The following is a 12,596-nucleotide window of genomic DNA, read 5'->3' as shown; positions in this document are numbered from 1 at the left end:
CGTAAAAGCCAGTCATCTCACAGACCCATTGAGCTGAGTGGATGGCTTGATGGAAAACCCACAAAAGGCTAATCATGGCTCATCAAAAACAACAAAATCACAACCTCGAGAGTTGCTGAGATGCTTTGTTGAGCAAGGTTAGCCTGGTGATGGCCTACCCCTACCACAGGTCAGACATATTGCAGAGTTTTTTGTCTGCCCAACACACTTATGGTTTTCAAAATAGCATGAGAAGTGCTTCCATAAAATCAAAACCTGTGATTTTGACTAAGAGATATCAGCACACATAAAAAATTAAAGTGAAATCTCCCAGGCAAAATTAAAGTTTATGCTGCTGTGTAAAACATTCTTATTTAATTTTGAACACCAACTGGCTGCAAACCCTGGCATCTCAACGACTGCCAGCAACAATTTTTTTCAGGGTTGGGGAGAGTTGCTCTGCCTTGCTAATAAAACAACAGTTTAAAAGTACTGGAAATCAAGAGAATGTGTAGCACTTTCAATGGCCAGTATTGGGTCCTTCAAGAGAGTTCTTTTGAAAGCCAGTACCACTCATCAATAGCTACACTCGGACTGGTTGATTGGTGCTGGCCACTGTGATAGATGGCTTGCCCCTGTACCCCTAAAGGTGCAGCGGCGAAGCCGCCTTGGCCTCTAGTAATATATAAATTGCAACTGTGAAATTATTATTTGGTTTCAGGGTGTGATTTTCAATCCTGAATGATGATTTTTGTGAAATTTCAATGTTTGCCACTGAAATCTTAGTGAATCCATGGTGAATAATGTGATAAAAACTGTATAGAATATTAATGAAACTCACTCAAAATAACATCATTGAAATTAAAGCAAAATCAATCAAAAACATAGGGGTACTTGTGTAATGGAAATAGAGATGAAAAAGTAGGTACCTGGTACCTGCTGGCAGGTACCTATCCTACTGTACAGAGGTATCTGTTTTGTGTGCAGGTGCAGGTGTCCAGTCTGAATAAAATTTGAGGGACATACCTGCACCTGCATCAGGTACCTGGGTGCAACACACCTCCCCTACATAGTGGGGATGGCACTTGGTACCAGTTGGCAGGTACTGGGGTGGGTACCTGTCTGTTTTTGCAGGTACCTGGAGGTAGGCGCTAGGTGTAGGTGTGGGTGTCATGAATTAGTGAAAATTCAAGGGGGTGCCTGCACCCACCACCACCTGGGTGCCATATATGCCATCTCAAAACAGAAATGTATTGATGAGGGATGAATATAGTAATGGAATCTTCATTATAGCAAGAACATGCTGATTATACTTATTCTAATCAGTAATGGCCTCTCAAAAACCCAGCAGGTAATGCTGGTGCCTGCCTTAAGTACTGCTGCGGGTTGGTCATCAAGAATTAACCCTCAAACTGCGCAAGTGCAACAGCAGAGGGGGGTGAGGCAACCCCCAGCTGGAATTACAGCTCTGGGAGTCGCCCGAGCAAATCACCATCATGGCTCTATACCCCTATTTATAGCCGCCCAACCTTGACCATGGGCTCAACAGCTATCCACCACCCAATCTCACCCTTCTGCCACCTTGGCCCAGGATACCAGATACTGCACGCATCCTCCAGCCAACGTTCCCCGTGACTCAATCACAATTACCCAAGCCCTACCAACTGCCCGCCAAGGCTTACCATTGCTTGCACCTTAACCCCACATACCTAATGACCACTCAACCAGCCAGCTTTCAAGTCACTCTCCCAAACGGTCATCCTGAACATACTGCCGCGCCTGCTACTCCCCTGCTGCTCAAACGACCAGACCCCCACCCACCCATACATGGCACTGATTACCTAGGCCCGGGCCCTTGTCACTCTCCCCCATCGCAACGCCAACCCTATGTACGCTCCAGCAATCTAATCATTTCCGGTTTATTTCCATGAATCACAAACGCCAATTATCCACCCATCTTACTTCCAGCGCTCCCATCCAACTACAATGCCCTCCTTGAGCCACAACCATACAACATCCAAGAAGCTTCTGCCACGTTGACCGGATCTAGCATCGCCACCAAGACCACTGAGTAGCAAGAATATAGTGATCACTTTCTTTTCCAGATTTCGCCAAAAGTGGCTGAAATCACCAGTGAGATCCCGGCGTTTCTAAGCGCCGTGGCGGCCTGTTTGCGGGACGAGCCAGTGCCAAATTTATGTCCAACGACGAGGATGACACCGGTTTCGGTCATCCGGCTCTGCTGGGCGCGGGTGATATGGCTCTTGTCCGTGTAAGCCGGAAGGGTTCCCGTGGAAGTAGAGGGGTACAAGTGCCGTACAGTCTCAGCAAACAAGCGGTCGTAGTTCTCCATCACAACTGCTGCTCTTCCCTCTGGCGAAATGTCGTCGTGATAGGTATATTTGCTGGGATAGACTCCCTTGGTGTTGATGTTATCGGCTTGGGCAAAAAACAACGGGCCTCCGAAGACGGCGGGGAAGTTGGGTAACACTCACTCATCTGGTCTTCTGCTTTCGAAGGAGACGAAATTCTTGTCAGCTTGGGTTGATCAACAATTTGGATCTGAAGGTGAGCTAGTGGCTGAGGAAGAGTTTGGGCCGCAAATCTTCAGCTTCCCTGCGACCGCACTTGCAGCCACAACAGCACAACTGGTCAGATAGGTGAGTTTTGGCTGCAAAATTTTACCATTCCAAATGGAAGAAGATGTGTCCCCATCCTCCATTTAGAATGGAAAACATGTGGAGCTGGTCCCACCCAGCTCTGACAGCTCAGCTCAGCCAGCTCTTTCCACTGCACCAAAGACCAGCTCCACCAGCTCTTATGTGCATATGTCAGCTCCTCCAGCTCCATCAACTCAGCTCAACCAGCTCCACCTCCCAGGATAAATCAGCTCATCAAGCTCTCTTGGCACAACCAAACCCAGCTCACCCAGCTCACTTTTTCACTGCAATCCAGCTCAACCAGCTCCTTGCATCACTGCCATCCAGCTCCACCAGCTCCATGGCTCACTGCCATCCAGCTCCACCAGCTCCATGGCTCACTGACAGCCAGCTGAACCAGCTCCGCTTCCCACAGACAGCCATCTCAACCAGCTCCTCTTCCCACTGACAGCCAGCTCAACCAGCTCCTCTTCCTACTGACATCAAGCTCAACCAGCTCAACCAGCTCCTCCCATCGCTGCCATACAGCTCAACCAGCTCCATGGCTCACTGCTGTCCAGCTCAACCAGCTTCATGGGTCCTTGACATTGAGCTCAACCAGCTCAACCAGCTCAACCAGCTCATCCAGCTCCATGGCTCACTGCCATCCAGCTCAACCAGCTCCATGGCTCACTGCTGTCCAGCTCAACCAGCTCCATGGGTCCCTGCCATTGAGCTCAACCAGCTCAACCAGCTCAACCAGCTTCATGGCTCACTGCCATCCAGCTCGACTAGCCCAACCAGCTCAACCATCTCAACAGCCCACTTCCATCCAGCTCAACCAGCCCAACCAGCTCAACCAGCTCCATGGCTCACTGCCATCCAGCTCAACCAGCCCAACCAGCTCAACCAGCTCCTTGGCTCGCCATCCAGCTCAACCAGCTCACCCAGATCTGTTTTTCACTGCCATCCAGCTCACCCAGATCTGTTTTTCACTGCCATCCAGCTCACCCAGCTCCTTGTTTCAGTGCCACCCAGCTCACCCAGCTCACTGTTACACTTCCATTCAGCTCAACCAGCTCCCTGTTTTCACACCATCCAGCTCAACCAGCTCACCAAGCTCCCTTTTTCACTGCTATCCAGCTCAACAAGCTACATGGCTCACTGAAACCCAGCTCAACCAGCTCACAAAGCTTCAGGTTTCACTGCCATCCAGGCTCAGCTCAACCAGCTCAACCAGCTCCTTGTAAAACTACCATCCAGCTCAACAAGCTTCATGACTTTCTGCCGTCCAGCTCAACCAGCTCCATGGCTCACTGCTATCCAGCTCAGCCAGCTCAACCAGCTCCCCCATTTAACTGGAATTCAGTTCAACCAGCTCACCCAGCTCCCCATTTTGCTGCCATCCAGCTCAACAAGCCAGATGGCTCACTGAAAATAAATCCAGCTCAACCAGCTCACCCAGCTCCCTGTTTCAATGCAATCCAGCTCACCCAGCTCCCCATTTTACTGTCATCCAGCGGAACCAGCTGCTCATTTAACTGCCATCCAGCTCAACCAGCTCCATATCTCACTGACAGCCAGCTCAAACAGCTCCCCTTCACACTGAAAGTCAGCTCAACCAGCTTGCCCAGCTCTCAATTTCACTGGAATCCAGCTCAAGTTCAACCAATTTTTCTACTCACTGGAAGCCAGCTCAAACAGCTCACCTCACTTTCCACTAGAATCCAGATCAACTGGCTAAAACAGCTCATCCTCTCACTCTCAGTTAGCTCAAACAGCTCCTTGGCCCACTGCCATCCAGCTCGCAGAGCTCAACCAGCTCACAGAGCTCAACCAGCTCACAGAGCTCAACCAGCTCCCAGAGCTCAACCAGCTCACCCAGCTCCCCATTTCACTGAAAGTCAGCTCACCCAGCTCTATGGCTCACTTCCATCCAGCTCACCCAGACCCATGGCTCACTATAATACCAGCTGCTTTTCCCATCTCTATGCCTACCACACATCAATTCACCCAGCTCCACAGCCAACCAAATATTAGCCCATCCAGCTCCATCACACCCCCCAGCTCACTCAACCAACCCAGCTCAAACAGCTCCATTGCCAAGTGGCAAGCCTCACAGACCACTCAAAATAAGATTCCCTACCTCAATTTCTCAACAAAAATTGGCTCAACCAGCTCTGAAATCCAACATCAATCAGCTCACCATGGATCCCTACCACTCAGCTTTATAAGCTCCATGGTTCTTCACAACTCAGATAAAGCAGCTCCATGGTTCTTCACAACTCAGATAAAGAATATATGAATCACCTCTACAAGCTCCATCACACACCACCACTCAACTCCTATCTCCATTGTTCACCAAATATACCAGCTGCATCAAAAAGTGCAATTATGGTTCATTTATGCATGCATAAAATTAAATCATAAATTCATAATGCATAAAATTGAATCACAAATTCATAAAAAAAATCAGTGGGATTGCATAATCAAACTCATGTCATCCCCTGCAAAGAAGGATTGATCAATTTATGATTTATGCATAAACCAACTTTGAACAACATAAATGTATCCTGCCCAGTTCTGAATCACACCATAACTGATCACAAACCTCAGATTAAACCTCTTGAAACCTCACATTAAACAACCCTACTTTCCCTAGAAGCAGTGTGAGTTCATCTCTTGATAATGCATAATGCAACATAAATATGAAAATTTGTTTGATTTTCCCATGACCATTGCACACTATGAATATTCAATATCTTTATTCCTAAAACTAGAAAGGTTGAACTGTGTGTTTTAATGAGAAGAGATCAATTTGGACCAAGAGTTGATTGAGAGAAGGGTTTGATCATGAGAAGGTTTTAAATGAGATAAATGGTGGATGAGAAAGATTCAAAAAAACAGGCAACCATGAGAAAATAGATTGAATTTAAATGAAATAAAACCTAAAATTGAATGAATTCATTGATTGTTGACATGGACGATTTGAAAATGACCAGCCTCTATGGGATCGTTAGACAACTCTTTGCAAAAGCTACCACTTCCAGTGAATCGGGTGGCTGTCATCAGGTAGTATGTCAAGTTGTAGACATTTGACATTGTGTAAAGCTTAAATTTGTGCTACATTAGCATTGGTATATGATTTTCAAGAAATAAAATTGTATCACTAACCTCTGAATTGATTCGAGTGATGTGTTTGATTACTTGTGCTTGAACCTCTTGGCTAGAATCAACTCCACCTCCCGAACCCTTCAGCACAAGACTTGCAACCTTTGTGTGATTCACCAGTCTCTCATAGAGTGGTCTGTAGAATTTGTCTTCCTCTGCAGTTAGAATTTCCATCACTGTTGTATTTTCTTCATCTTCTTCATCTTCATCGTCTTTCCCATCATGAGGAATTGGTATTTTTGAGAAATGCCGAAAAATCCTTGCATCAAACACCAATCTTTCGTCATCAGACATTTGACAAGACCAAACGTCACCAAGGTGACCATTCCTTTCATCCCATCCAAAGGGACTCCCCCTTGGGGGAACTAAAATTGAATTTTAATTTCAGTTAGATTCCTCAATATTTAAGTGAATAAAACACACCTGGGGTATCTGCACTTTCTTTACTATATGCCACAAAACGGTTCCAGTTACTTTTTTTACGAGATGGCCAATCTTCACCCCTGATGACAACATCAAATGATCAGAAATAAGTTGTTTCATATGTTTTACAAAAACAAAATTGAGCTTACTGAAAAGAGTTCACCATTTTTGAGGTGACATTCCCAATACAAGCCAGCATCAACTTGATTTTTGTGTACGTCCTTTTGTGGGATCGAAGTGCTTCTTGGATTTCAGTTGGAATTCAATTGCTTTTTTCAGTTTGTTGTGCCAGAACATCACCCAGTTGTTTTTCGCTCCAAAGGTTAAGACGGCTTTCATAATTTTCAAGCGTGAGGTCTTCAGGTGGGCCAGTTTTGCTTCTCGTTTGGCCCCGACGATGTTGTCCATGGCTACCATCTTCATCTTCATCTTCATCTTCATCTTCCTCTTCCTCTTCCTCCCAATGTTGGCCTGAATTACCATGCATTGCTCCACCGCCACGTCTAGCTCCCCCACCCCGCCCAGCACCACCACTTCTTCCTCCTCGGCCAGCACGTCCAGCACCTTCTCCGCGGCCACGTAGCCCTCGCCTAGCCCAGTTTGCAGCTGCACCTGATCTTGATCTGTTTGGACGCCTTTCATTTGGTTGGGATGCACAAGTTACAACCATGATTGAATCTGAGAAATGTGTGATTTCTTTGATGAGGGTTTGGGAGTATATGAGCTTCTGATTTGGGAGTTGGTGTGAATTTGAAATTTGGTGGTCTGATGCTACTTACGAATCTTAACTTTAAGTATTTGCCTTGTTGCTGTTGTCAGATCAATGATGTTGCTGGTCGGTGAAATGCCATTCAAATTCAATTGGTGGAAAAACCGACACTCATTTCCATCAGGGGCTATGTACACACATTTTCCACCCAAACTATCATCTGTATAGTTCAATACTACATCAATACTTGTAAATATGGTCACTTGACACCTGCATGCAGCATACTTACTGTGGCACAAGAAAGAGCTGTATGTATTCAATCAATGCCAACTTATTCTGTTCTGTTTTTCCAGCACACAGCACAGCAGTTCACTGTATAAATAGATTTAACACAAAAGACTTGAAAATACATATTTATGTACACCCCAAATGCAAAACTTCAATTTGAAATAATCTCGGAAGGAACTTGGAAAACCTTTGAATTAGACCATCAAGCCATTGAAGGCCTTCAACACCGTTAACGTCGCCGGCTGGGCGAAATCGCCAGGATAGATCTCCAACCAACTCGCGGCCAACACATGACAAATCCTGTCCCAAAATCCAGAGCCAAACATCGTGCTAAAGTATTCACCTCGTCGAATGAGAATCTTTTTGCTGGCATACAACCTACAAACAACAAGATTAGAGTTGCCTTTCTGTTCGGAAGTTCCATCGCGATGGCGGCGGCAACGGATTATCTTAAAGCATATATCCGAATACAATGGGTCGTTGAAGAGGGAGGAATACGCTTCGAGGAGACCCAACGGCATGGGCTTCTTGATCGTCTGAGTGGTTGGTTGAGGGGCTGTTGGGGTTGGACTGATGTGAAAACAGATCGAAAATCGAGGTAAATGGGAAATGAGAATAAATTCAGTAATTTGTATTGAACAGGTCATCTTGCACGCTGGAGAGTAGAGGGGATGGTGCATGATTGAAGGAAACAAATACTCACGAGTAAACTATAGTACAGCAGATCAGAAACGCATCATTGTACTTTGCCTATTGGTGAAAAAGCATGTAGAGTCAAAGTAAGTACAACCAAATCATTGAAAAAAAATGAAGGTTATCCCGCCAACTACATGGAAGGTTGGTTTAAAGGAGATGGGGCATCCGATTAAAATTAATAACTCAACAGAAGGATTGGAGTAATAAGCATCGTTTCTTCTCCAATATTGTGCCCATCCCCTGTTGCAAGCTTCATGACTGAATGCATGGTCATTGGACTCCATGGTTTTGTAGGTCGTTCAACAATCCAAACTTTTGATCTTTAATGTGTCATGTCCAAACAAACCGGTTTTGCTTAGACACATAATGAGGTAATCGAGTCTTTCAAGCTTAGAACAAAGACATACCTCAAAAGTGAACTTGAAGAGTCCTTCCCTTTGCCATGGTACCTGGTTTGGATCAAGTGGTTTGAGATGAGTGGAATTTGCTAGATCATTGACGAGTGAAGGATATGTAGTTGGAGAAGATTGTAAATCAGCTAGTCGTTTCAGAAAGGGAAAATCAAGGTGAGTAACTTACGACTGAGGCTTGAGCTAGAAGCGGATGATGGTAAGAGCAAGTGTTTCATCAACTGATATACAGCGGCTTTCTCGAATTCTTCGGGTGTTGGTTGACAAGATAGGTAAAGGGAGCAATACTGGTTGTGGCCGGAATTTCTGGATTACACGATCAAAGCAGGTTAATCTTCAGGATCTTTTCGCCCTCTTGAATTTTTTATTAATTAATAAAAAAAACAATTTACGGGTAGAAGAACACCTGCCATTTCCCTTGACCGAAGAAAGCAGATTTAAAACACTTTGACTTGGTGTCACCTTTAGAAGAATATAATATATGTTTCAAGTTTGAAAGTTTCCATTCAAGTGAAACCTATGGAGTCGAAACAGGACAAGTTAGACAACGATGCGGGTTTGTGGCTGATGCTCAGGACGACAATAAAATAGAAACTCACACTTTTAATTTCTAAGAACTCTTGTTTGTCGTTGATATTGGGAGAGGCACTTGCTGGTTTGTTCATGACGATTGAGTAATTGTTTTTGTTGCGGTCTTGGTCAAAAGGGTGGTTGTAGATAAGAACAGAAAAGGGATGGTGATCAAGTCCCTCCCGGACTACTGTCGCCACGGGAACGGGGGCTAGCACGGGGCTCAGGTCGGGGACCACCTACAAATGCATCATAGATCTATGCATTCGTGGCAATGAATTGATCCGTGCATTTGTACTGGCGGATTGCGTGCAATCCGCCAGTACAACTTGTGATGCTCGCCGGTTTCAAGAGCGGGAAAGATGCGAGCGAACTTAGTTGCTGATCCATTGCAGGGAGAAAAGGATGAGACGGCTCGACAATAGGAAGAGACAGAGAGAAGATAAGAATAGAGGAGACTCGTTGGACGAGTTTGTGAGGGGTTCAAGAGGATACAAAGGAAGGCCGGACTTGGAGAAGTCCGGGCTGGATTTGGTAAACTAATGTTATATGTACATCCTCTGAGATAATTACAAGAGGAAGAGAGATAATACAAGATGGCCGCGAACGGCTCGCATAAGGGATATCGGGCCGAGAGCGGCGAACAACAGACTAGGGTATTTGGCTAAGAGCAGCGAAGAATAGAAGACCGAGAGCGGTCAGAAGTGTACAAGAGAACGCTGAAGCCATTAACTTATTAGCCGGAGGAGTGGCTGTTTCCTTAAGCGGAAGCCGGGGCTTCACAAAATGCATATGATTACATGGTTCAATGCATTCGTACTGGCGGATTCGTACTGGCGATTTGTACTGGCGGATTGCGTGCAATCCGCCAGTACGGATGCATACAATTAAGTGGATCAATGCATTCGTACACGCCGGGGGTACTTCCTGGCAAGCAAGTTTGTGGATGCGACGGGCGAAGCCAGCTTTGTGAAACCCACGTGGATTTCACTGTGCCCGCCATCGGTATCACCAACCCGTTGAAAATGGGTGGAGACAACGGGATACCCAGTCGTCTCCACCCTCCCGGGTCTCCTCGTGATAAATTCACGGTGGAGCCGACAACACCAAAAAATGTGTTCGACAGGATACTCCCGTCGCTCCCACCGACAAGGATTCCACGGCTGCCCTTGGGCTCCCGGTGGAGCCAATGAGAACCTTCATTTTTGTTCAACGGGATATCCTCGTCGTTCCCACAGACGAGGATTCCACGGCCATCCCTGGGCTCCTGGTGGAGCCGACAAGAGCACAGATTGACGGGATCCCCACGTCATTCCCCTGGGAAAACAGCTGAGCAGGCTTGAAATTCCAACCGGCTGTTGATTGCAATTTGTCAGTCTCACTGCTCCGCCAGTTAGGTTTCCCCACCTCCAGAATTCAACAAGTCCCACGCAAGCGCCCTTGCAAGGGGAAAGGGATTTCGAGGACTTCGAAAGATCTTGGACCAATCAACTTGGCCAGTACTCCATCCCCTCCATCCCCGCACTCGCCTGGTCCGTCCCCAACATCGAGGCCATCTTCACCATCCAACTCGTTGACAGCAACTCCAGGCTCCCCGCCACCTGTCTCCAAGTCACCCTCACTAACGGACTCACCGTCGGCCACAGGGCCATCGCCTGGCTCTCCGCCTCCTTCCTCATCCTCGCCGCACTCATCACCCTCGCCACTGTCACCATCGCCCCCTCCTCCTTCCTGCTCACCGCACCGCCCTCCCTCTTCTATCTCCTCGGAAATCAACACCAGCAGATGGCCATGACTGGGATGCTAAGTCTGAATTACCCCGTCGGTCATTCAAACAAACCATCATCAAACCCTCCTTCTTTTGACTTCTTCTCTCTCCCCTGTATACTCACTCAAAACCATCTTGATCATCTTAACAGTCTTGCACCCATGGACCACCAATTCTGATCTCCATCAGTCAAGCGATCGACGATCTGCGCGACCTCACCGGCGGCAAGGGCTTTTTGACCACCCCAGACACCGTTGCCTTTATCTCCCGGCTATACTTGCCCTTCAACCAGCAGCCCGGCACCGTTGACTTCCCCTATTATCCAAACTCCTCCTGATGAATCATAAATGTATTTGTTTTTATTTTCCCTTTTTCCAATGTTTACTTTTTTTCTTTTTTTCTTTTCTCCCTTTTTTCAATGTTTCTTTTTTCATTATGTCATCCTTGTCTCTCCACCACCAATGCAATGCAGCGTGTGGTACCTTATTCTGCTATATCTTGATCTGGCGGATTCAATCCGCTCCATACCGGTGACCCAAGCCACGCCACCCACAACGGACCACCTGAACCCGTGGATCCCACCAATGAGCCACGTGGAATCCACGGGTTGAGACGGTGTTTCCATTTGTGGGCCCGACGCTTCGGTCGGGATCACGGTGATTCCTTGGGGAGCCCACGCATCAAGTACACGTGGGCCCGACCTTTCTGTCGGTATCACGAGGAGTCCTCGGGGGGCCCACGGAGAGCTGAAAGCACTCGTGGAATCCTCGGGGGCATCACGAGGTGCCCTCGTGATGCGCTTGGTGATGCCCACGAGGGCGTGTGGACCAGATGCCGCTGGTCCGACCTCGCGCACCCCTTCACCGTGGGATCCACGTGGATTCGCGGTGGGCCCCACGTGGAGGGACTCCCCGGGTGTACTGGCGGATTGCACGCAATCTGCCAGTACGAATGCATAACAAGAAGGCTCTCAGACACTTCGTACTGGCGGACATGCAATCCGCCAGTAGGAAATTCATCTAATTTCACGCAATCCGCCAGCACGAATGCATACATACAATTAAGTGGATCAATGCATTCGTACTGGCGGATTGCACGCAATCTGCCAGTACGAATGCATAACAAGAAGGCTCTCAAACACTTCGTACTGGCGGATTACATGCAATCCGCCAGTAGGAAATTCATCTAATTTGTACATACTGGTGGATTATGTGTAATCCACTAGTACATATTTAACAAAAGGGCCTGATACCCGCAATGGGCCAGTTGAATTTGTACCACATCCATAATTCCATGAAAGGGTCTGAAACATAAGAGCCAGTTTGGAAAGCATGGCAGTGAAACTACACAATTGTGGAATTCCCCAAGCTAGCAAGCAAATGTGTGTCACATTGGGGTGAAGTGTGAAACAAACCAGAAGAATCATGAGACTTCTATTTTTTTTTGTGTTCGAGACTATGTGAAGTTTTCTTGAAAAATATATGATATTCAGTCTCATAATCATCAAGCATATTTTTTTTCTCTTCCTCTCCTTCATATTTCTATAATGGCATCATTCAATGAAGTCCACCCCAGCATTCAAGCAACATCCGTCCTCAAACCAAGAGACAATCAAGCTAAGCGTGAATTTTACATACAAAATATTACAAGAAATCCTCAAACTGGCCAGTGCATTTCCAATGATATCATTGCAGATTGTGTGACTTTAAGTATAGATCAAATATCATCTCATGAAGAAATCAAATGCCCAGAAGTTGCTTCAATTGATGAAACCCAGAAATTCCTTGAACAAGCAGAACATCTGATCAATCCAAAAGCCCCAACAGCAATACTGACAAACCTCAACCGTGAACTAGGTCTTCTTGTCAAACAAACAAAATGGTCAGATATGACACCTCAAGAATTCAAAGATATTCAATTTTTAACCACTACTCTTGTGCAAC

General features: G+C 46.5%; 2 protein-coding genes across 2 annotated transcripts; one reads left to right on the top strand and one right to left on the bottom strand.

The window, feature by feature from the left end:
• Positions 1-1,937: 1,937 nt before the first annotated feature.
• On the bottom strand, positions 1,938-2,332 carry PtA15_4A708 (uncharacterized protein; the record flags this gene model as incomplete). The annotated part of the gene is made up of 2 exons (XM_053168619.1): positions 1,938-2,046; positions 2,073-2,332. The coding sequence occupies 2 exons, from the start codon at positions 2,330-2,332 to the stop codon at positions 1,938-1,940; spliced, it is 369 nt and encodes a 122-aa protein (XP_053019810.1).
• A 7,353-nt stretch (positions 2,333-9,685) lies between these two features.
• Positions 9,686-10,990, top strand: PtA15_4A707 (uncharacterized protein; the record flags this gene model as incomplete). The annotated part of the gene is made up of 3 exons (XM_053168618.1): positions 9,686-9,688; positions 10,299-10,706; positions 10,805-10,990. 3 exons carry the CDS (start codon positions 9,686-9,688, stop codon positions 10,988-10,990), a joined length of 597 nt encoding a protein of 198 aa, XP_053019809.1.
• Between the last annotated feature and the right edge of the window lie 1,606 nt (positions 10,991-12,596).

This window comes from Puccinia triticina, chromosome 4A (assembly GCF_026914185.1).
Source record: "Puccinia triticina chromosome 4A, complete sequence".
Classification (NCBI taxonomy): domain Eukaryota; kingdom Fungi; phylum Basidiomycota; class Pucciniomycetes; order Pucciniales; family Pucciniaceae; genus Puccinia; species Puccinia triticina.
Note: the sequence above shows the minus strand (reverse complement) of the source record. Positions and strands in the feature narration are given on the sequence as shown.